Source organism: Ranitomeya variabilis, chromosome 1 (genome assembly GCF_051348905.1).
Source record: "Ranitomeya variabilis isolate aRanVar5 chromosome 1, aRanVar5.hap1, whole genome shotgun sequence".
NCBI lineage: Eukaryota > Metazoa > Chordata > Amphibia > Anura > Dendrobatidae > Ranitomeya > Ranitomeya variabilis.
Window position 1 is genome coordinate 89,508,367 of NC_135232.1, and position 26,195 is coordinate 89,534,561.

Consider the following 26,195-nt stretch of genomic DNA (forward strand, 5'->3'; position numbering starts at 1 on the left):
ACAAGTTCCTGTAATGATCACAACATACTGGAAATGAACAAATTTCATATGGTTATAATGCCCTAACTGAAACAGTGAACAAATAAAAGTGAAATAAACTGGTGTGATTTTACGATATATTGTGAATTATCATAGTCAACTATCAGTACGAAGAGGACATGTGTGTGTGATATATATATATATATATATATATATATACAGTATATCGAGTGAAATAAGTACTGAACATCTCACTAATTTTCAAGAATGTATCTGTACATTTGTCCTTTCATCTTTACTTCTATTATATGAAGTTTGCCCGTGCAGTATTCTGAAAAACAGACCAACACCATGATGTTCCCACTTACAATTTTCACTGTTGGCATGGTGTTTTGGGGCAATATGTAGTGCCTTTTGGCCTCCAAACATGGGGCATATTATGGCATTCAAAGAGTTCAGTTTTGGTCTCATCTAACCAGACTATATTCTATTAGACATGGTTTTTGTTCAGCAATGTTGTGAGCATGCATACAAGCCATGGAAATTGAGTGCGTTACTTATGCTTTTTTTAGCTCTACACAGGAGGACCTTGGCTCTTGGACTCTTGGACAACTCTTCTGATAATTCTTTTCACTCCTGTGTCTGAAATATTGTGGGGAGTATCTAGTCATGGCCAGTTTATGGTGAATTTATGTTCTTACCACTTCCAGATTATGGCCTCAACAGTGCTCAGTGGAACCCTCAGTAGTTTAGAAATTCTTCTGTGACCAATGCCATCAGTATGTTTGGCAACAATAAGGTTGTGAAGGTCTTGGGAAAACTTACTGGTGCTACCCATCATGAGATGTTTCTTCTGTGGCAATCTGCTAACGAGACACCTTTTTATAGACCATCAGTTGAACCAGCTGAAATTATTTTCACTAAGGCTTCTTTCACACTTGCGTCGTCTGTTGTGCCTCGTTGTGTAGTAAAAAGACGTATCGACGGACGTTCTGAAAATAGTGAAAAACGTGTGTGACGCATCCAGTGTAATGACGGATGAGTCGTTTGTGTTGTTGCCACAATTTCAATGGAGAAATTTCGTCCTGGGAGGAGAGAGAGAGAGACTTTTTCCCGGATATAAAAATCTTCCGGGCATACTCAGAGGGGAAAACGTGATACGTCGCTGGATTCCAGTGTGTGACGGTCAGCGACGGATCCTGCATCCATAGGCTTCCATTATAGGCAACGACAGGCAGCGCAGTATGCGTCGCTGACCGATTTTCCGACGTGCAGAAAAACGTTCCTCTGAACGTTTTCTCCGCACGACGGACCGCTATTTTCCGACGGATCCAGTGCACGACGGATCAAACGGATGGACATCGGTCACAATCCGTCACTAATACAAGTCTATGGGAAAATGCAATTTTTATGCAGGATCCTGCATTCTCAAAAAACGACGGATTGTGACGGAAGCTGAAAAACGCAAGTGTGAAAGTAGCCTGTGGCAAGATTGCTTTCTAAATACTGATAGATTTCAGCTGGTGTAAAGACTTTCCATGGCTTTTTGCACCTCTCTTTCTTCATGCCTTCGATACCTTTTCCCTGTGTTAGTTCTCATTGTTACACATAACTTAATTTATGGATATCTTTGGTTTGATTTCTTTGCCAGTGTGCATTGGATGGGTTGGCCAAGATCTGGTTATAATTCCATGTCAATAGCACCTTTAGAAATATATTTACTTAGAAAATTGGTGATGTGTTCAATATTCATTTTGCCCGCAGTATATATCCATACATATACATACAGTGCATATGTATCATATGATGATGTCTGTAAAGCGCTGTAGAATTAATGGCGCTATATACTGTGAGTAATATATATATATATATATATATATATATATATATATATATATATATATTGTAAAGCTGCAGTAGCTTCGTACGAAGTGAAGAAGCAGTGACCCACAAATTCAAACACAAAAGTCTCTTTTATTGTGTTACTTCACACAGTCAATATAGTAAAACGGCTTCTTCATACAGTCCATTAATAATGCATGGCTATATGACGCAGTCAATACACAGGCCGAACTTCCCTCTGTCCAGTTTCCCTGGGTGACCGCACGCCGGTAACAAGTCTCTGTACTCACTCAACGTACTGCACTCTTTATCCTCTGGAGTGCAGCCGGGTACAAATAAGACAGCCCAAGACGCAGGGTGTCAGTCCTCTGAACTCACTCAGCGTACTGCACTCTTTATCCTCTGGAGTGCAGCCGGGTACATATAAATGCATATAACTTCAGTGATCAGTTTACACCAGTTCAATGCAATACATTTCACATGGCTTTAGATTTGTAGTCCCTGAACAGGCCAGACTTCCCTTGTCCAGTTTCCTGGGCGACCGCACGCCATCTCAGTCTCTATACGTCTCCATACACACAGCCTCATATGTTGCAGACACTACTCACGCCAGCCCTCCTCTGACTAGTTCTCATGGGTGTCCTGCATCGCTGTATCACAGTCTCTTACAGACTCTTTACTCACACAGTTGTACACAGTTCAGGATATCCTCTGGATAGCAGCCGGGCACCATATCCACCTGTTTGCAATCGTTGCACATGCTAGTCCTTTTTCGGGCACAGGACATCCACCTCCGGGCACAGAACATCCACCTCCGGGCACAGGACTGTCCACATCTGACTCCTACGGGCACAGGACATCCACCTCCGGGCACAGGACTGTCCACCTCCGGGCACAGGACTGTCCACCTCCGAGACCAGTACCATGGACGACTTGCATCTCTGTGTACGCTGCGGGTGCCAGGCTATTCAGCTGCCCTGGGTGCTGGCTCTGCTGGCCTCCATGCACTCTGCAGACCAGCACACACCAGACTGACACTGACGTGCACCTCGCACACCTAGCCTCACCTGGCCAGACACCTGACACGGCCTGCACGGCCTGACACGGCCTGACACACCCATACCCCTTACTGCAGGGCTTTTAAACACACACTAACCTGTGGCCTTCAGCCACCTGGAAAACCCGGACCGGAAATCCATGACTCTCATGCACACCTATGGACTTCATCCGTCTGCATGCACATTTTGGGGAGAACAAACAGCGCCCCCTAGCTGTATCAGAGGCCACAGCCTCACAATATATATATATATATATATACATATACACAGACACAGTTATGGCCGAAAGTGTTGGCACCCATTACATTTTTCCAGAAAATGAAGTTTTACTCCCAGAAAAATATTGCAATTGCGCATGTTTTGTTATACATATTGTGATAGTTCACACTCGTGGCAGCACAGAGAGGTAGGAAAAACTGGATACACCATCTCTTTAAGGCTACGTTCACATTTGCGGTGTGCGCCGCAGCGTCGTCGCCGCAACGCACAACGCAAACAAAAACGCAGCAAAACGCATGCACAACGCTGCGTTTTGCGCCGCATGCTTTCAACGCATGCGGCGCAAAACGCAGCGTTTTTTGTAAACGCAGTTGCGTTTTCAACAAAAAACGCAGCGTTTTGCGCCGCATGCGTTTTTTTGTGCAGTGAGTCATTCTTCATCCCACCCACAAAAAAAAGTGTCTACACAATAGATAAGGACCACCAATGGCTAGAAGAGGGTTGGTGTTTATGTAATTGTGTATATATACCATGGCAGACATGAATTCCTCCCATTTTGCTGGTATTCATGATGGAGCGTCCCATGGACAGTATCGTCATGGATATGGAGATGGAATTTGCCTTGGCTCATGCCTATGCTGTCGCCTGTGCTCATCAAAGAGAAAGAGAAAAACGGAGATGGATTCATCGCCGATTTTGGATACACCCTATCTTGGAAGTCCGGGAGAGCCGTGGAGCATACCATAGCTTGTTTGGCGAACTGAATGAGAACCTGGAGAAATATTTCGAGTACACCAGGATGTCTCAGGAGAGCTTCCGGTATCTTCTGCGTCGGGTGGAAGGAGCCATTAGCAGGCAGGACACGCAGCTCCGGAGAGCTATTTCTGCAGAGGAGCGGCTTCTGGTGACTCTACGGTACGTAGCTGTTTGAATGACTGAGATATGTTCGGCTACGTTCACATCTTCCCTTTTTTTTTTTTTTTTTTCTTAATTTTTTTTGGGGGTGGTATGGTCAATGTACTTTTATAAATTGCAATGTACTTTAATGTAATTTATTTTTCTTCTTGGCAGTTTCCTGGCTACCGGAGAGACCTTGAGATCCCTTCAATTTCAGTTCCGGATTGGAGTCTCCACTCTCTCCGGAATTCTTGCTGAGACCTGCCGCGCTTTGTGGGATAATCTCCGGGAAGAATTTTTACCCGTCCCTACAAGCGATATCTGGTTGGCCAACGCCCAGAAATTTGACCAAGTGTGTTCATTTCCAAACTGTATTGGCGCGGTGGATGGCAAGCACATTCGGATTACCAAGCCAGGGAAAAGTGGATCCCTTTTCTACAACTATAAAAAATATTTTTCCACTGTGCTGATGGCAATTGCCGGTGCGGACTGCCGTTTTCTCGCAGTCGACATTGGTGCGTTTGGCCGTTCAAATGACTCGCGCACATTCAAAGAGTCGGATATGGGCCAAAAATTATATGGCAACAATTTCAATTTCCCCCAGCCACGACCTCTTCCCCACACCGAAGGCCCTGCGATGCCATTTGTTGTGGTTGGGGATGAGGCATTCCAAATGTCTGCCAACCTATTGAAACCCTACTCCAGTCGGGGCTTGGACCATACGAAAAGGGTGTTCAATTACAGACTGTCCAGGGCCAGAAGGACTGTGGAGTGCGCCTTTGGCATCCTTGTCTCCAAATGGCGGATATTAGGATCCGCCATTAATCTGAAAACTGAGACAGTGGATGAGGTGGTGAAGGCGTGTGTGGTTCTCCACAATTTTATTCTGGCCAAAGAGAGACTGAACGTTGATCTCGATGAAACCATAGCCAACCCATTGCCCGATTTCCATGATCATCCTCTGAGGACAAGTGTGGAAATTGCGCAGATGAGGGATCGTTTTGCGGCCTATTTTGTGTCAGATGTTGGCCGTCTGTCATGGCAAGATACAATGGTGTAGTAAACTGTTGGACTGTATTCTGGTGTGACTATGCTTAAAATAGTTCACCAATGTAATGTGCCTTATCTAAAAAACTTGTAACCCTTTGTTTTTAAAATGTTGTGTTTTAATAAAAAAATTTTCTTAAGTTTTCTACCCTGCTTCAAAGACAAAATTTATACCATACCATATAACATATTTATTTGTTTGTCAGATCGCCGTGTATCATTGTGTTTGACAGCAAAATCAACGATACCAGCGATGTTTTACAATGGTAATCAGGGTAAATATCGGGTTACTAAGCGTAGGGCGGCGCTTAGTAACCTGATATTTACCCTGTTTCCCAGTGTGAAAGTTTACAAAAAAAACAGTACATATACTCATCTTCGCGTCCCCCGGCGTCTGCTTCCTGCACGGACTGAGCGCCGGCCGGAAAGTGAATGCACAGCACAGCGGTGATGTGACCGCTCTGCTGTTAGGGCCGTCACTCAGTCAGGGCAGGGAAGCGGACGCCGGGGGACGCAATTCTGAGTGTATGTACTGTTGTTTGATTTACAAAACACTGGTAACCAGGGTAATCATCGGAAGCGCGGCGGCCTGCGCTTAACAACCTGATGTTTACCCTGGTTACCCGGGGACCTCGGCATCGTTGGTCGCTGGAGAGCTGTCACACAGACAGCTCTCCAGCGACCAAATAGCGATGCTGCAGTGATCTGCATCATTGTATGTTTCGCTGCAGCATTGTTAAGTGTGAAGGTACCTTTACGGTATGTGTCCACGTTCAGGATTGCATCATGATTTTGTCACGATTTTTCTTCAGTATTTGTAATACAAAACCAGGAGTGGAACAATTAGAGGCAAAGTAGAATAGAAACATATGCTCCACTTCTGTATTTATCACCCACTCCTGGTTTTGGGTTACAAAATACTGATGAAAAATCGTGACCAAATCCTCATGCAATCCTGAGCGTGGACACATACCCTAGTGATTGAAAACACCTCATACACTTTATTGTTTGTAAACACCTCATACAGCAATGAGAGACACACCAAAAAAGGCAAAATAAAAAAGTTAAAAATAGTGTCTGACATTGCATATATGAGTTGTTTTAAACACATAATATGTGTAGACGGCGCACAGTGTGACTTGCTGAGAAGTATACATGAAAATAAGAACAAATATTGTTGTATTCAAACCAAAATTTTTTATTTGGGGGAAACAGAAAAAAAAAAGGGGAAATAAACTTAGGGGGTATCAACCTGTGCCACAAAGGGGGAATGGTATGTTTCTTTTTGGGAATGGGGAGAGGAAAATGAGGCTGATGAAGACGATGACGAGGAGGAGGATGTTGACCTATAGTCCAGGAGGCTGGATGGCAGGTCTAAACCCTCCACAGGGTATAATGGGGAGGAAACCGCCACCTCTGCAGGGCAGGGAGGAGGCAACACGAGCCTTTGCAAAGTTCTTGGTTGGCTCTGGCTGCTCCTGCTGCGGCTAGAGCCCCGACGTGTACTTGTTTGACCTTGAGCAGCCAGAGCCTCAGTGCGTGACCTTTTGCTTTTTTTTTTCTTGCTCTTCCTTTTCCTTTTTTTTCCAGTATCGGCTCCCCCAGAATGATGGCTGCGGGAGGATGAGGGCCTGGCAGGAGCAGGAGTCAGCGGCACACTGCTATGGTGACTGTGGTGGCGTCGCTCGGCACTTGGACCAGGGTGGGGTGGCTGGAGTGGCTCTGCAGCAGTAGTCGGAGTCATGCTAGCCAGCGACGGTACTACTGGCAGTGTCGCTGACTGCATGCGCCGAGACTGCTGCAGAGCCCTCACGTAGGAATTGTTGCAGTCCTGCATCACCGAAATCTGGAGTTCCGGCGTAAGGTTTTCCACCATGCCTTTAGCAATTGTACTTAAAAAATGCTTTGCCGGATTTGAGAGCTCGGCTTCCAGGATTTCAAGGCGCCGTTCCATACTGGACATTTTATCGCTCAACGCCTTGAAACCGTTCTGGAACACCGTGCCCAAGTGCAAAAATTCGGGCATGACTGACCTGTCCGAGGCCCGCTGGCGCTGTCGGGAATTCCCGAACTAAGGTGCGCCAGAGGCCTCGGGCAGGGGAAAACCTGATGTACCGGCAGCCGGTTCTCCAGATGATGGTGGTGCAAGCCTGCTGTCGCTGTGGGAGGGCTGTGACGGGTCAGATGGCGATCCATGAAGTTCCGCTTCACAGGGGGGAGCTCGCTCGAGGGTGCTGCTGTGTGTGCTGTGAAAAGATAAGGAAAAAATTAGTCTTCAATTAATAACCTATCACATACGCCAACTCCTGTTAAAAAATTAACATTACATGACACATCAATACATTACAATCCCCTGTCTCTCAGTCTGTGTTGCCTATAATAAATTGCTGATTGTTACCGCCAGCTGACCATTAGGGCTGACGATAACAATCATGGACATACCTACGGTAGAAAATGACTGGTCATTCCCGCTGCAAAAGTCAATGCATACCTCTGTCATCGTTTTAAAACATTTTTTTTAAAAAAATCTTTCTTGATGCTGCCTATGCCGCAAAATTAGTAAAAAATTTAAAGTCAAGAAAAACATTTAAAAAAAAACAAAAAAAAAAACTTTGCTGATCTGATCGCAGGAACGGCCATGACGTTAGGATCATGTGATCCAGACGTCATCATTATTCATGCGATCAGAACTACCCTGACTCAGAACGTAACCTGTCATGGACTACAATGACTCACGCCTAACCAAAAAATTACTAATGGGCTATATACCATTCCACTAGGGTAAAAGGATGGCCAAAATGCTACAATGACTACATGGATGGCCAATACACTATGTTCCTTTTGAAATATACTATGTGTATATGTAGCTAGAACGTGTACTATGTGGCTGCTATATAGTGGCCTGGCAATCTACTATGTGGATGCACAATGTACGTGGCTGGGCAATGTACTATGTGGCTGTGCAATATGCTATGTGTCTGGGCAATGTACAATGTGGCTGTGCAATATGTTATGTGGCCAAAATACTTACTGTCGGCGGGTAAGGACCGGTCTTAGGAACTGGAGGGCCCTGTTGTATTTGTAGGGCACCGACTTGGACGCAGCAGCACCACTCCGAGCTTGCTCCTCCGCAGCACGGATCCCCTTATTGAAACGGTCCTTCATGGATCGCCATCTGGTCCTCAACTTTTTCACTGTGAATGTAAAGACAAAAAAATGGTTACATATTTAGCATTTTAAAAGGATAAAACAACCGTGAGCGATGCAAAGTTTAGGCGTTGATCGCATCACACACGGTTGTGTTTATCCTGGCAAGATGGGTCATAGCAGCGTATCTGCAATACTCACTAAAGTTGCCTTTGGCCTTCGCTGAGGCACTGTCAAAGCCATCCCACAGCGACTTTGCCACCTCTGCCCACAAACGCCTCGACACCACCTGGTCCATGTGCCGAGGGTCACGGCTGTCCCACAACGGGCCACGCTCCTGGATGCTGGAGATCAGGAGGTCCACATCTATTCCACTGTCTCCTTGGTCCCGTTGTGAAACCTAGAAAAATTAGAAAACAAATAGGTTAAAAATATGCAAATAATAACAACCACCAGTACCTGGAATGATAGGTACCTTTGCCCTATCCTTTGCCATTTGATGTATGTATATTGATGTTTTCTACACCTGTGTTTTGGAATGTTTGTGTGCAGGGAGTTCAACTTTATTTTACCTTCCCCCAATACTTGCTGCCCTGAAAATCTATAATGTATAAAGGCCCCGTCTCACATAGCGATTTACCAACGATCACGAATAGCGATACGACCTGGCCGTGATCGTTGGTAAGTCGCTGTGTGGTCGCTGGGGAGCTGTTACACAGACCGCTCTCTCCAGCGACCAACGATCAGGGGACCGAATTCAGCATCGTTGAAACTGTCTTCAACGATGCCGAAGTCCCCCTGCAGCACCCGGGTAACCAGGGTAAACATCGGGTTACTAAGCGCGGCCCTGCGCTTAGTAACCCGATGTTTACCCTGGTTACCAGTGAAGACATCGCTGGATCGGTGTCACACACACCGATTCAGCGATGTCAGCGGGACCTCAACGACCAAAAAACGGCCCAGGCCATTCCAACACGACCAGCGATCTCACAGCAGGGGCCTGATCGCTGGTACGTGTCACACATAGCGAGATCGCTACTGAGGTCGCTGTTGCGTCACAAAACTAGTGACTCAGCAGCGATCTCGCTATGTGTGACGGGGGCCTAAGCTTAGTAAACATCCCTAGTGAAAGCAGGATGCTCCTCAAATGTAATGTTCCTCACAGCAGGATGCTACTGAAAAAAAAAAAATAAAGAAAAAAAATACTCACTCGCCGGCCTGACGCCACATCTTGGCCCCGATCTCTCTGCTCCCGCTGACCGTCTTCCCCCTCACTTGAAGAAGCCTGGAAAAATTGTATACAAAAATTATTGTCAATGCTACAAATGGCAGCGAATTGTAAGCAACTAGACATAATTACTCACCGCACTCCCCCGCGCCGATTGGCTATGCTCCGAAGAACTTGGCATTCTTGCAAGTTTGTTCTGCAATGAAAAAAATGAGCAAAAAATCACATCCAATGCCACATACAATAAAATAGGCCCAAAACATTAAAACAACCACAATTGACTGTTGACTGATAGGACAATGCAAACTCAAAAAGCGACACCACAATGCCATACATTGCAAGAGAACACAATCGAAGAAACAATACAAGAATAGAACCAAATAAAATTCAGAAAAAATAGACACCTATGTAAAAATTTCTACAGGAAAAAAAAAAGGCACAATGAAATAAGCAAACTAATGAACGCCATAATTTACAATTACAACAAGACATAATCCAAAACAACACCATCTGGTGACATCCACCAAAATACATCAGAAAAAGGCGCTAAATAACATTCTAGATAATAAGCAATAAACAGTACGGGACAACCGCTGTTACAATATACAGCAACCCAAAAGATAAAACATAGTCCAAATGAAAAGAAAACACAATAAATTTTAAAAAAAAGGCCCCCAACTTAAAAAAAAAAAAAAAAAAAAAAAAAAGCCATACTACACACTTGTCAATGGAAACATTCAAGAAAGGAGATACATACGGAAGCCATAGGGAAAACGACATAAAACCATCAGTTAAAAAAAAAAAAAAAAAAAGGGAAAATACAATTGAAAATAGAATGGCATAGCAGCACAGAACAATACAATACAAATGAAACATCATAAATGTAGCCCCCCCACCAGCAAGAAAAGACACTCAAGGAAAGAAAAAAAAATGCCAACAGCATAAAACACAGCAAGACATGAGCCAAGAAAATGCCATACGGATACCCCCAACAATAGAAACCAGAAAAAGACATGCACCAGAAATTTAACATAAAAATTTTCCAAATTTAAAGACATTGAACAACCGCATGACACCAGAACAACCCCAAATCCATAAAACCAATCCAAAACCAAGCAAGGCCGGTGACAATAAACGCCAGCATATAACGCCAGAAGTACATCAAAACAAGATTAAAAAACACAATTTTTCACTAACAACCCACAGTGCCATAACCGTACAATAGCACAGACCAAACATTGCACAAATTAAATCCAAATCAAAAAATAAAACACAGAATAAAAAATATGCAAAGAGAAATATATACTTACAGGTTTGGAAAGCAGATTCCCTTCAGTCAGTCTTCTCTGTAGATAGCCTTGTGAAAGACAATGCCAAACCCCTTTTTTTCTCTCTATATATAGTGGTTTTTTTTTGTCTAGACAAAAGTCTAGACAATGTTTTGCATTTTTTATTTAAAAACGCATGCGTCGTACAACGCACCACGACGCAAGTACTTGCGTCGTCTGCGTTGTCAATACAAGTCAATGGGAAAAAAGCTGCATCGACGACGCAAACACGACGCAAACACGACGCATGCGTTTTTTCCAAAGTCTGCGCCGCCCAAAAAATGCAACATGTTGCGTTTGCCGCGCCCTGACAGGTGCGCCCTAACGCCGCATGCGGCGTACAACGCACCAAAACGCATGACAACGCATGTACATGCGGCGCCATGCGGCCCCAATGTTCAAGATAGGGCCGCACGCCGCATGCGTTTTGGTGCGGCGACGACGCTGCGGCGCACACCGCAAATGTGAACGTAGCCTTAGTCATTGTAGGTTTATTATCAGGCAGCATAAACCAACTCATGGAAACAAAACAGCCTTTTTGGCTAAAACCAGTACAAACAAGCAAAAAGGAAAAAATAACAATACTGCAACACTGTCTCTATGTTGCGGGTGACACCCCACTCTGGAGCAGCACAGGTTCAATCTGTGCCCAACAAGCCACAAAGCCTCTGGAGACACCTTTCTCCTGGCTAGCTGAACCCCAACTGCCTGTAGAGCTCGGTTATTTAAACCTAAGCCGGTGATTCCCATCATGTGACTGATCACATGATCATGACCTCATGCAGATCTGCCCGGGAGATAAAGTGGACCCTCTACCACTTGCTCTATGAGGGTCCACATAAAACCAGCCCTTTTATGCAACTTAACCCTCTCAACATGTGCTGTTCTTTTCACCACAGGAAACAGTGAATGCTGCTTTTCTATACCTTTTCATGTTTGTATATTACTTGTTGGCTACTGCACCACAAGCATCAAAAGTTTTCTGAACAGCTGTTTTTGGTTTTCACAACAGTTCATCCACTGGTGCCTACATATTCCTCACCTGTTCTGAATCATTGAAAATGTTGACAGGCTGACTCTTATCAAATTGAACAAAGCCTGGATTGGCACAGACTTCTTATCTTAACGATACCGTATGACAGCAGCGGAACATAAAGCCAATATAAATGTTCCTTTTTTCTGTTATATTCCCATGCACCCCCTCGCACCCAAAAAAAAAGCATATCTCGTTTATGGTTTCTTCCTTTTTCTTGTCCTCCTCCTTCACTGTTTCAACAGGGTCATCAGGCAGCTCTCACTCAAAATCTTTACAGGGTCATCAGACAGCCCTCACTCAAAATCTTTATATTATTATTATTTATTTATATAGCACCATTAATTCCATGGTGCTGTACATGTGAAAAGGGGTTACATACAGGGTTATAGATATCGTTAACAGTAAACAAATTTACAGTGACAGACTGGTACAGAGGGGAGAGGACCCTGTCCTTGCGGACTTACATTCTTTGGGATAATGGGGAAGAGACAGGAAGTCAGTGTGCTGCAGCACTGGTGGTGGTGAGGCGGCAGCTTGGGTGGTTGGTGAGGCGGCAGCTCGGGTGGTTGGTGAGGCGGCAGCGACACGGCAGCTCGGGTGGTTGGTGACGTGGCGGCAGCTCGAGTGGTTGGTGAGGCAGCAGCTCGGGTGGTGAGGCGACAGCTCGGGAGGTTGGTAAGGCAGCAGCTCAGGTGGTTGGTGAGGTGGCAGCTCGGGTGGTTGGTGAGGCGGCAGAATGGTTATTGAAGGCTGTAGTCTTTCCTGAAGAGATGGGTTTTCAGGTTCCGTCTGAAGGATCCGAGGGTGGTGGATAATCTGACGTGTTAAGGCGTGGAATTCCAGAGAATGGGGGATATTCGGGAGAAATCTTGGAAGCGGTTGTGTGAGGAACGAATAAGTGTGGAGGAGAGTAGGAGGTCTTGGGAGGATCGAAGATTATGTGAGGGAAGATAGTAGGAGATTAGTTCAGAGATATAGGGAGGGGACAGGTTGTGGTTTATAGAATCATTAAGCGACCTTCACTCAGAATCTTTATAGGATCATGAGGCGGCCCTCAATCAAAAGTTTTATAAGGTCATGCAGTGGATCCTCACTCAAAATCTTTATAGGGTCATCAGACAGCCCTCACTCAAAATCTTTATAGGGGCATCAGGTGGCCCTCACTCTTTTTTTTCAGGGTGGGTATGATGCCCTCCTTCATAATTTTTACAGGATGTCTATGAGGCCTACCTCTAGAATTCTTTATATATAGATATATATATATATATATATATATATATATATATATATATTATACATATATATGTGCATATATATATATATACAGTGCAGACTAGAGCAAAACTTTGGACACACCTTCTCATTTAAAGATTTTTCTGCATTTTCATGACTATGAAAATTGTAAATTCACACTGAAGGCATCAAAACTATGAATTAACACATGTGGAATTATATACTTAACAAAAAAGTGTGAAACAACTGAAAATATATCTTATATTCTAGGTTCTTCAAAGTAGCCACCTTTTGCTTTGATGACTGCTTCCCACACTCTTGGCATTCTCTTGATGAGCTTCAAGAGATAGTCACCGGAAATGGTCTTCCAACAATCTTGAAGGAGTTCCCAGAGATGCTTAGCACTTGTTGGCCCTTTTGCCTTCACTCTGCAGTCCAGCTCACCCCAAACCATCTCGATTGGGTTCAGGTCTGGTGACTGTGGAGGCCAGGTCATCTGGCGTAGCACCCCATCACTCTCCTTCTTGGTCAAATAGCCCTTACACAGCCTGGAGGTGTGTTTGGGGTCATTGGCCTGTTGAAAAATAAATGATGGTCCAACTAAACGCAAACCGGATGAAATAGCATGCCGCTGCAAGATGCTGTGGTAGCCATGCTGGTTCAGTATGCCTTCAATTTTGAATACATCCCCAACAGTGTCACCAGCAAAGCACCCCCACACCATCACACTTCCTCCTTCATGCTTAACGGTGGGAACCAGGCATGTAGAGTCCATCCGTTCACCTTTTCTGCGTCGCACAAAGATATGGTGGTTGGAACCAAAGTTCTCAAATATGGACTCATCAGACCAAAGCACAGATTAACATTGGCCTAATATCCATTCCTTGTGTTCTTTAGCCCAAACAAGTCTCTTCAGCCCTGACCAAAATCACTAATGACCTACTTACAGCCAAAGCTAACGGACAATACTCTGTACTCCTCCTTCTAGACCTGTCCTCTGCTTTTTACACAGTTAACCACTGCCTCTTACTACATATCCTCTCCTCCTTTGGCATCAAAGACCTCGCCCTATCCTGGATCTCCTCATACCTTTCCAACCGCACATTCAGCTTCTCCCACTCCCACACTACCTCCTCATTCCACCCTCTCTCTGTTGGAGTCCCTCAAGGCTCTGTTCTAGGACCCCTACTCTTCTCAATCTACACACTTGGCCTGGGACAACTCATAAAGTCCCATGGATTCCAGTACCACCTTTATGCTGATGACACTCAGATCTACCTTTCTGGCCCAAACATCACCTTTCTGCTGTCCAGAATCCCGGAGTGTCTATCAGCCATATCGTCCTTCTTCTCCTCTCACTTCCTCAAACTCATTGTGGACAAATCTGCACTCATCATCTTTCCTCCATCTCATAGATCTTCCATACCTGACCTATCTATCGCAATTAATGACATCACGCTTTCCCCCTTACCAGAAGTCCGCTGCCTCAGAGTAACCCTTGACTCTGCAATGTCCTTCAAACCGCACATCCAAGCTCTTTCCACCTCCTGTCACCTCCAGCTCAAAAATATCTCCAGAATCCGTCCTTTCCTCAACTGTCAATCTACTAAAACTAGATTGTGGCCCGATTCTAATGCATCGGGTATTCTAGAATATGCATGTCCCCGTAGTATATGGACAATGATGATTCCAGAATTCGCGGCAGACTGTGCCCGTTGCTGATTGGTCGAGGCAACCTTTATGACATCATCATCGCCATGGCAACCATTATGACATCTACGTCGATACTGTGCCCGTCCCTGATTGGTCGAGGCAAATTCGCAGCAGACTGTGCCCGTCGCTGATTGGTCGAGGCAACCTTTATGACATCATCGTCACCATGCTGTGCCCGTCTCTGATTGGTCGAGGCCTGGCGGCCTCGACCAATCAGAGACGAGGGATTTCCAGGACAGACAGACAGACAGACAGAAAGAAAGACAGACAGACAGACAGACAGACGGAAAAACCCTTAGACAATTATATATATAGATGCTTGTGCATGCCCTCATCATCTCCTGCCTTGACTACTGCAACCCCCTCCTCTGTGGCCTCCCTGCTAACACCTTACACCTCTCCAGTCCATCCTTAACTCTGCTGGCTGAATAATTCATCTCTCTCCTCGCTATTCCTCCACTTCCCCACTCTGCAAATCTCTTCACTGGCTCCCATTCCCTCAGCGTATCCAGTTCAAATTACTGGCCTACAAGGCCATCCATAACCTATCTCCTCCATATATCTCTGAAATAATCTCCTGATATCTTTCCTCACATAATCTCCGGTCTTCCTGAGACCTCTTTCTCTCCTCCACACTTATCCGCTCCTCACCCAACCGCCTCCAAGACTTCTCCAGAATATGCCCCATCCTCTGGAATTCTTTGCCCCATGTCCATGTCCGACTATCAACCACATTCGGATCCTTCAGACGGAACCTGAAAACACACCTTTTCAGGAAAGCCTACAGCCTGCACTGACCCCGCTGCCTCCTCACCACTACTGAAGCTACCTCCTCACCAACACCGGAGCTCCTACACCCTCAACCTATTGTCTCCATCCCCACCATCCTGTAGAATGTAAGCCCGCAAGGGCAGGGTCCTCGCCCCTCTGTATCAGTCTGTAATTGTTAGTTTGCTTACTGTAAATGATATATGTAATTTGTATGTAACACCTTCTCATGTATAGCACCATGGAATCAATGGTGCTATATAAATAAATAATAATATTAATGTGAGTATAACTCATATTCTTATTTTAGATCATTTTGGAAAAAATGTTATGGGGTTTAAAAAATCCCCATGAGAGAAGCATTAAGAGGAACCTTTAAAGTTTACCTCTGCAGCTTAAAATAACTTTTTTTGCAATAAGCTGCTGCATGTGTACATAACACAATTTCTGCCCATTTTATGACTTGTATCCTACATTGTCAGCATTTTTCGCCTTTCCAGGCCCTAGTTTTCAAATGTCTCTGGTCTAAGTTAATAAGTGGAGACTAGTTGTTATGATGTCTTCCATACACCAAATACACAGACCTTAGGGATTCCATCTCTTTCTCTTTTTAGCACACAAACAGAAGCAGCAGCACTGAGGGCAATATACAGCAGTACTGAGCTGTGTGACTGTGAATCCAAGAGCTGACAGACAGCCTTATTTTCGGTCAGAGTGCGATCCGTCAAAACATCGAGTCACGCTCTAACCAATGTTATTCTCTGGGGTCGTGCACATGTCCTATTATTGTTTCCCTTCTATTTTTTTTCCTCGTAGCATGCCTGAGTTTGATCGGATAATCGCATCACACTTGGCCATGCAAGACAATGAGTCCAGGGAAAACATCAATCTGCACTTGCATAACATCTGAGTGCAATACGATTTCCACGAACTAATAAATAATGTACATTGCGATATGCTGACACTGATCAGAGTTTGATTTGCATGATAGGATGAGAGAATATATGGTCGTCTGTACCTAGCATAAGAGAAATAAATTTGGTAGAAACTGCCGGTTGCTCTCTATGCTGAGTACCCTCACTCATCTCTCCCTCCTCTCCATAGAGTTAAGCAAGATCTGTAAATCTGTAACATGACTCCTCACTGAACTGTATGTTCATCTTACATTGACCAAGTCAGAGTTGAGTTGTTTTTTTGTGAATGATGAATTTGGGAGACAGGAGGAGGAGAAGTGATTCATAAGTTTAGAAAAAGCTGATTTCTGTGATGAGATCTAATAAAATGTTTATTTTATTTGCTTGCACTATTGATTTAGGCCAGTCTCACACATCCAGATAATTCCAGTACTGGTGAAAACGGTACTGGAGTTATCCGTGTCCGTGTGCTCACGTGGCACATCAGTGTGGCACATGTGCGGCAGCCGTGTGCTGCCCGTGTGCTGCATGAGGACCACATGGACCATGCAGGAGACATCGCTACAGTTAGTTCTGTCCCCAGCGTGTGGTACTGGAGGCGGCATTCATCTCTTGTCCCCAGTGCTCCCAGGAGAGAAGAGATGAAAAATTAATTTTTTTTTGTTAAAAATAAAGTTTGGGGGTCACCTGCCGCCTCCCACCCCCCGTACGCCCGCCCGCTTGCAGAGAAATACTCAGCCTGCTCCCGCGATGCCTCCTCTCAGCGCCGGCAGCTTGTCCTGTGGGAGCGGTCACATGGTACCGCTCATTACAGTGATGAATATGCGGCTCCACCCCTATGGGAGGTGACCCCAATTTTATTTTTAACAAAAAAAACCTTGATCTTTCAGCCCTTCTCTCCTGCAAGCGCTGCTTTCAGCTGAGCAGGACAGAAGGGATGAATGCCGGCTTCAGCACCACACGCAGGGGACAGCGCTTAACTGTAGCGCTGTTTCTCCTGCGGCGGTACGTGCACACGGAGGAGAGTGCACACTGTTCACCGTGTGCACGTGTGCGGGACATATTGTGGACCGTGCTGCCGGAGAAAAATGGACATGTCTCCGTGTTTTGCACATGGACACACCGTCCGTGAAAACACGCAGGCATGTGCATAGACCCATTCATTTGAATGGGTCTACATGTGTCAGTGTCTCCGGTACGTGAGAAAACTGTCACTACATGTAGCGGAGCCACTGACGTGTGAAACCGGCCTTTGATAAAGTTTCTTGAAAAGACAATGACCATTTAAAAACACAAAAAAAGTATATAAAATACTAAGCGTACTTCAAGTGCTGTTTACATTGATTGCCTGTTTTAAAAATCTTCAAGAACCTGATAGACACTAAAGAAGAAACATCACTTAACCCCTTTCTGACCTCGGATGGGATAGTACGTCTGAGGTCAGATCCCCTGCTTTGATGCGGGCTCCGGTGGTGAGCCCGCATCAAAGCCGGGACATGTCAGCTGTTTTGTACAGCTGACATGTGCCCGCAATAGCGGCGGGTGGAATCACGATCCACCTGCCGCTATTAACTAGTTAAATGCCACTGTCGAACGCTGATAGCGGCATTTAACTAGTGCTTCCGTCCATCGGGCCGGAAATGAGTGCATCACTGACTCCGTCACGTGATCGAGGGTCAGTGATGCGTCGACATGACAACCAGAGGCCTATTGAAGACCTCTATGGTTGTTGATGCCGGATTGCTGTGAGCGCCACCCTGTGGTCGGTGCTCATAGCAATGCAGTAAATCTACTACATAGGAGCGATCTGAGCTTCCTCCTATGTAGCTGAGCCGATCGAGTTGTGCCAGCTTCTAGCCTCGCATGGAGGCTATTGAAGCATGAAAAAAGTAAAAAAAAAATATATATGAAAAAAGTTAAAAAAAATAAAAGTTTAAATCACCCCCCTTTCGCCCCAATCAAAATAAAACAAGAAAAAAAAAATCAAACCTACACATGTTTGGTATCACTGCGTTTAGAATCTCCCGATCTATCAATGAAAGAAAGGATTAACCTGATTGCTAAACGGTGTAGAGAGAAAAAATTGAAAACCCCAGAATTACGTTTTTTTGTCGCCGCGACACTGCATTAAAATGCAATAACGGGCGATCAAATGAATGTATCTGCACCAAAATGTTATCATTAAAAACGTCAGCTCGGCACACAAAAAAAAGCCCTCACCCAACCCCAGATCACAAAAAATGGAGAAGCTACGGGTATCGGAAAATTGCCCAATTTTTTTTTTTAGCAAAGTTTGGAATTTTGTTACCACTTAAGTAAAAAATAACCTAGACATGTTTGGTTTCTATGAACTCATAATGACCTGGAGAATCAAAATGGCCGGTCAGGTTTAGCATTTAGTGAACCTAGCAAAAAAGCCAAACAAAAAACTAGTATGGGATTGCACTTTTTTTGCAATTTCACCGCACTTGCAATTTTTTTCCCGTTTTCTAGTACACGATATGCTAAAACCAATGGTACAACTTGTCCCGCAAAAAATAAGCCCTCACATGGCCATATTGACGGAAAAATTAAAAAGTTATGGCTCTGGGAAAGAGGGTAGCGAAAAACGAAAACGCAAAACTGAAAAAGGCTGGGGTCATGAAGGGGTTAATAATCTGAATGTTTTAACAATTATATGCATTTGGAATAATGAATATATATACATTGGCATCCAAGAGACAAGTGAAGATAAAATACCTAAAATTAACCAGAGTTAGAAAATTTCCTGGAGCACACATAACCCCAAAAATTAAATAATTAAAATTAAATTGATTTAAAAAAAATAAGGAGAATTTGTAACTTTTTTTTACTATTATATTTGCACTAATATTTCAGTTTGGGGCTCAGAGATGGACACATAATGGAATTTTCTATTGAATTGCTGCCAGGCGGTGTATTCAGGCAGCGCTCCAGTCTGATGTTCAGCAACAATTGTGTTTACTTTTGTGCTAGAAGAGGCTTTTGTGACTAAAACGCTGTTAAATAAGTCTCTCATTTCTGGGTTTACTAGGTAATTGCTGCGGCTCGGCTCTCCAGAGCTTCCACGCTGAGTCTTATTTTTGTTAGGGATCTAAATTCACCTTGGAAAATTGAAATACATCCTTTTTTTTTCTCTCTTTTGCGGCCCGTTCTGAACCATCGCGAGCAATGGAGCCATCTGTATCCTAGAAGACTTCACAACGAGCACGGAGGATGTGACAAGTGGAAGCGTCCCAGGCTTGTGAATGTCACCGACAGCGGGCCAGGCTGCAGAATTAAGGTTCCTGTGCATGTAAATGTTTACCGCTGCCTGCGCCTTGACACATGAGCTATGAGTTGAAAGGAATTCAGGCTCCAGCAAATTTTGCATTGCTCTTCAATGTGGCCTCTGGGATTGAATAAGGGCAAATCTATTATACTGTTGCTATGGAGACCCTGGCACAACTGCTGATAAAGAGCGTCTGATGTTTGGTGAGCCCCTGTAGCCTGGTACAAGCCATTCCGTATGAAAGAAGGCAGTGCATGGAATATGAGAGTGTGTGATTATGCCGCACGCATGGGCGCAGAATGAAAGCGCGAGCAGGGAGAGGTTAGATGAGAGGAGCATTATGAAGGGATGCCATGTATCACCATGCTGGATGTGCAAATAAATTAATGCCTCCAGCAATTTAATGTACCGGGCGCGAGTCATCACACAGATATGATGAGGACAGCAAAAAAGTCAGAGAAAAACAAAAAAAACAAGATGCATTTATTTTCTTTCCACCAATGAAATACAGGAATTCATTTCAGCAGAATGGTGGAAATAATATCAGTGTTGTGTTTGTAACCAGAGTGTGCCGAGACTATGGAAAACGGAGAGATGAAGAGAAACTTATTAGATAGATAGATAGATAGATAGATAGATAGATAGATAGATAGATAGATAGATAGATAATAAAAAAATTCTGAATTAGGCTGCCATCACACTAGCAGTATTTGGTCAGTATTTTACCTCAGAATTTGTAAGCCAAAACCAGGAGTGGGTGATAAATACAGACGTGGAGCATATGTTTCTATTATACTTTTCCTCTATTTGTTCCACTCCTGGTTTTGGTTGAAGAATATTGATGTAAAATACTGACCAAATACTGCGAGTGTGACGGCAGCCTTAGGGCTGACCCACACGTCCAGATAATTCCGGTACCGGAATAAATCGGTACCGGAGTTATCCGTGTCCGTGTGCCTGGGAACTCACGGAGGCCATACCTGCGGCACACGTGTGCCGCCCGTATGGCGAGTGGGTACCACACGGAGCGTGTGGTACCCACTCTGCATGGTGCTGAAGCTGCGATTCATATCATCCCTGCAGCAACGTTTGCTGCAGGGAAAATATGAAGAATAGTGTTTAAAATAAAGATCCATGTGTCCGCCGCCCCCCCACCCCCTGTGCGCCCCCCCCGCTGGTCAGAAAATACTCACCCGGATCCCCCGTCGGCAGTCGCTCCTTCCTGGTCTGGCCGCGGCTTACTGTATGCGGTCACGTGGGGCCGCTCATTTACACTCATGAATAGGCGGCTCCGCCCCTATTGGAGGTGGAGCCACATATTCATGAGTGTAATCGGCCGCATACAGTAGGAGGCGCGGCCAGACCAGGAAGGAGCGACAGCCGACGGGGGACCCGGATAAGTATTTTCTGACCAGCGGGGGGGGGCGCACAGGGGGTGGGGGGGCGGCGGACACATGGATCTTTATTTTAAACACTATCATTCATATTTTCTCTGTAGCAAACGGTGCTACAGGGAACATATGAATGGCGGCTTCAGCACCATGTGGGGGGGGGACAGCGCTTACTGTAGCGCTGTCTCCGGCACGCACACGGACCCCAGACGGAGAATGTCCGTGTGAGGTGCGTGTTTTACACGGACCCATTGACTCTATTGGGTCCGTGTAATCCGTGCGCTCCCACGAACACTGACATGTCTCCGTGTTTGGCACACGGAGACACGGTCCGCACACGGTCCGCACAAAATCAATGACATCTGAACAGATGCATTGATTTTTATGGGTCTACGTGTGTCAGTGTCTCCGGTACGGGAGGAAACTGTCACCTCACGTACCGGAGCCACTGACGTGTGAAACCGGCCTTAGACAGTACAAACAAGGAGGTCACAGACCTACATATTTCGACGGAGTGTCTTAATCATGGTCTTGAGACCATTCATAGCATTTTTTATCTTTTTAGGGCTGCCGTCACAGTAGCAGTATTTGGTCAGTATTTTACCTCAGTATCTGTAAGCCAAAACCAGGAGTGCAACAGAGGAAAAGTATAACAGAAACATATGCACCACTTCTGCATTTATCACCCACTCCTGGTTTTGGCTTACAAATACTGATGTAAAATACTGACCAAATACTGCTAGTGTGACGGCAGCCTCAGCACTCCCTATGGCAATAAGAAGGTGCTCTTTATGGGCCCATGTGGTGACGTTTCGCCACATGGGCCAATAAAGAGCACCTTATTATTGCCACATAGAGTGATGTTTCAGAATTTTTTGACTCTACTTACAAATAGGGTTGAGCGACCTTGACCTTTTTAGGGTCGAGTCATGTTTTGCGAAACCCGACTTTTTGAAAAGTCGAATCGGGCGAAATCGGCCGATTACTGCGAAAAGTCGAGGATCGGCCGGAACACGAAACCCTATGCACGTCAATGGGGATTTTTTTTTTTTTATGGTTTTTTTTTCTCTCTCTCTCTCTCTCTCTCTCTCTCTCTCTCTCTCTCTCCCCCTCTGTCCCAGCCCCGAAAATTCCGTTTTACACATTGCAAATCCCTGCTGCGCACAAGCGCTAAAATGATCATAGGCGTGCACGCCCCTAACCCCTATGTCATCACTCTGCCCACACTCCTTCATTGGCTAAAAAAATGGCGCTAAACGCGTCATACGAAACGCGACTTTGGCGCCAAGATCGCGTACCGCATGGCCGACCCCACACAGGGATCGGGTCGGGTTTCATGAGACGCCGACTTTGCCAAAAGTCGGCAACTTATGAAAATGAACGATCCGTTTCGCTCAACCCTACTTACAAGGTTTGGTATATGCCTATGAGACTTTGCACCCAGTTTTTTGCTGTGCTGTGCCTAATTCTTTTTTTCTGACTAGATAGATAGATAATAGAGAGATAGATAGATAATAGATGGATAGATAGATAAATTAAAAAAGAAAGACTCAGTGTGAGCCAAAACGTCGCCCAGACATGTGGGTCTGAATAAAGTTCCTTTTTTCCACATTGCAAAATATGGAGTGCTGCCTTCCTTTTTAATTTTTGTCTGGATATTGGGCAAGTATTGGACTTTTTGCCTGGGAGGCTTGCCACCCACCAATTTGCATTGTGCTGTTCCATTTCTGTATGTAGATAGATAAATAGATACAGTTGAAACTATCTGACATGAAATCAGAATAAACCTTTCCCGTTTTACATCAACTAGGATTACCATAATTAATATTTGCCAAACGCCAGAAAAATGAGAGAGAGAATGTTTTTAAGGCATTTTGATTTCTTACTGCAAAATCAAAAGTTTACATACTCTAAGATTACTATGCCTTTAAACAATTTTGGACTGGTCAGTATGATGATGTCATGTATTTGGAAGCTTCTGAAAGTTTTTTTGCAACATCTGAGTTGATTAGAGACACACATGTGGATGTATTTTAATGCACACCTGAAACACACTGCTTCTTTGTGTATCATCATGGGAAAGTCTCAAGAAATCAGCCAAGATATCAGGAAGAGAATTGTGGACTTGCACAAGTCTGGTTCATCCTTGGGAACAATTTCAAGATACCTGAAGGTGCCTCATTCATCAGTACAATTGTATGCAAGTACAGACAGGATGGGAATGTCCAGACATCATACCGCTCAGGAAGGAGATGGGTTCTGTGTCTCAGAGATGAACTTTCTTTGGTCTGACATGTGCATATCAACCCAAGGAAAAAAGAAAAAGACCTTGGGAAGATGATGGTGAAAGCTGGTAAAATTGTGTCAATATCCACAGTGAAATGAGTACTGTATCAACATGGGCTGAAAGGCCACTCTGCCAGGAAGAAGCCATTACTCCAAAAGAAACATACAAAAACCAGAATAATGTTTGAAAATGCACACAGGAACACAGACCTTAATTTTTGTAGACACTTCCTGTGGTTTGATGAAACTAAAATTTAACTATTTGGGCATAAGGAAGGAAAAGGGGAGAAACTTGGAAGCCTACTGTGAAGCACAGGGGTGGCAGCATCATGTTGTGGGATTGTTTTGTTGCAGGAGGGACTGGTGCACTTCACAGAATAGATGGAATCATGAGAAAAGAAGATTATGTGACAATACTGAAGCAATATCTCAAGACATCAGCCAGGAAGTTAAATATTGGGTGGAAATGGGTCTACCAAATGGTCAATGACCCAAAGCATACTGCCAAATAGTAACAAAGTAGCTTAAGGACAACAAAGTCAATGTTTTGGAGTGGCCATCACAAAGCCCTGATCTCTATTCTATTGATAATGTATGGGCAAAGCTGAAATGGCAGGTGCGAGCAAGGCGACCTACAAACCTGGATCAGTTACACCAGTTTTGTCAGGAGGAATGGGCCCAAATTCCAACCCACTATTGTTAGAAGCTTGTGGAAGGATATCCCAAACATTTGACCCAAGTCATTCAGTTTAAGGGCAATGGTACCAAATACTATTGAAAGGTATGTAACCTTTTGACTTTAGTAAGTAATAAAAATGCCTTAAAACATTCTCTCTCATTATTTTGGCATTTGGCAAATATTAATAATTATAGTAATCCTAATTGACCTAAATGGGAAAGGTTTATTCTGATTTCATGTCAGATATTGAGAAAAACATCCATTTGTGTCTTTTTATATAGTGTATGTAAACTTCTGGTTTTAACTGTAGATATATAATAGATAGATAAGTAATGAGATAGAAAGATAGATAAAGTGACAAACATATCCTAATAGAATAAACCAAGCGTGAACAGGTGCAAGCTGCAGTGACTGCATAATATACAAATAATCAAATGCAGTAACAAATGCAGTAACCTCTGTAAGTGCTAAGATGTATACAAACATCAAGAATATGAAATATCAACTTTTGTCGTAGTATACTGTTGGAGGTGGTGACTGTCCCCGTATTTGGCTGTGTATGTTAGCTTACTGACTGAGCACTCCGCCCTTCACCATGTGGTGATTTTAACTGCAGCAGGTTCCTACCTACCCATAAATGCAGGAATTGCTGACAGAGGTGTCCACATTTGCCCAGGAATTCAGCCTAAGAAAGGTTTACAGACATGTAAGGACCCATCAGTCTTTGAGACCACCTTGACGTTGGTTGATGGGCAGATATAATTTGGCCAAATTTTATGCAAAGCGTTTAATTTTTTTTTCTAATATTCAAAAGCCATATTGCTATTCATATTTCATTTATTTCACATTGACATGCTTTAGCACAATAGAGTGCAACCTTTTTTTTTGGTATATTGTATATGGAGGTAGCTCCTCCTGGCATGCACCTATTCACATTAGTCTGGATGTGCCAGTCAGTTTTTTGTCATTCGTCACCCATATTTGGCTGAGCACTCCATATCCCATCAGCCTAAAGCCACATTCACATGCTCATTATTTTGCATCAGTATCTGTAAGTCAAAACCAGGAGTGGGTGAAAAATACAGAAGATGTGACGTGTTTCTATTAGGGTATGTTTCCATGTTCAGTATTTGCTGCGGATTGAACGCTGCGTACAGCCACAGCATCCAATCCGCCGCGGCCAGTGGAGGGAATTTTATGAAATTCCATTTCCACTATACGTTCAAAGACGTAGGTGGCAGACCTGAGAATACGCACATGCGGCACATCTTTATAGACCGCAGCATGTCTATTTATCTTGCGGAGACTCTCAGTCTCCGCAAGATAAATAGCACTGTCCTATGCATAGGATGCGGTGATTCTGCATGTGTTCAGTGACCACATGCGGAAGCCGGCAGCGCTTTGGACCGAGCGGGTATCTGCTGCGTCCAAAGCGCTGCCTTTACGGAACGTGGAAAAATACCCTTATACTTTTCCTCTGATTGTTCCACTCCTGATTTTAGTTACAAATACTGAGGTTAAATACTGACCGAATACTGAACATTAGCATTTGATCTACTGCTGTTTTTAACTATTGCTGGATCCTATCTACCCTTTAAAGGGATCCTGTCAGATCCCCCATGCTCTCCAGAACCAGCAGCAGTTGTGTCTGCATATATAAATTCCCTGCCAAACAGTCCCTGTATTACATTAAACACATAAACAGATCTTTAGCAAAAGTATTTCTAAAGTTTTTTATGATATGTAAATGAGGGCTTTGACTAGATGGGGTGTTAGTGTTCCCAGACTAATTGACCCACTAAGCATCTTATCACACTCATGTGGGCGTCATAACATAACTTAAAAGCACCGGCGTCATTGCAAGCGTCCTACTTACCTCGCACATGACTTCTTCTCCTCTAATCATTGATCCTTGGAAGCCAGGTGTATGTGTGCTGGCTTCGGAGAGGCGCACTGTGCATGATTGGAAGTGCAGAGACCTCCACGATCAGCTGCTACCAGCTGAAGAAGTACTGCTCCTTCACACTGTTCTCTGATATGGTACTGGAAACTGCTAACCACAGAAATATATTGAACTATATACACTCACCGGCCACTTTATTAGGTACACCTGTCCAACTTCTTGTTAACACTTAATTTCT

General features: G+C 44.3%; 1 protein-coding gene across 1 annotated transcript; it reads right to left on the reverse strand.

Annotated features, from left to right (window-relative positions):
* Positions 1-6,221: 6,221 nt before the first annotated feature.
* LOC143793576 (uncharacterized) lies at positions 6,222-25,960 on the reverse strand. Its single transcript, XM_077280651.1, has 5 exons — positions 25,931-25,960; positions 9,400-9,474; positions 8,391-8,589; positions 8,074-8,236; positions 6,222-7,288 (listed from the first exon to the last, which is right to left on the reverse strand). The coding sequence occupies exons 1-5, from the start codon at positions 25,958-25,960 to the stop codon at positions 7,114-7,116; spliced, it is 642 nt and encodes a 213-aa protein (XP_077136766.1). The 3' UTR covers positions 6,222-7,113.
* Positions 25,961-26,195: the final 235 nt, after the last annotated feature.

Excerpts from the sequence above, each read along its gene's own strand:
- LOC143793576 (XM_077280651.1), bottom strand. The coding sequence starts at position 25,960 with ATGATTAGAGGAGAAGAAGTCATGTGCGAG. Across the intron at positions 8,237-8,390 it reads GAAGGCCAAAGGCAACTTTA|TGAAAAAGTTGAGGACCAGA; the intron begins GTGAGTATTGCA and ends TTACATTCACAG. Across the intron at positions 7,289-8,073 it reads CCGGTCCTTACCCGCCGACA|CACACACAGCAGCACCCTCG; the intron begins GTAAGTATTTTG and ends ATCTTTTCACAG.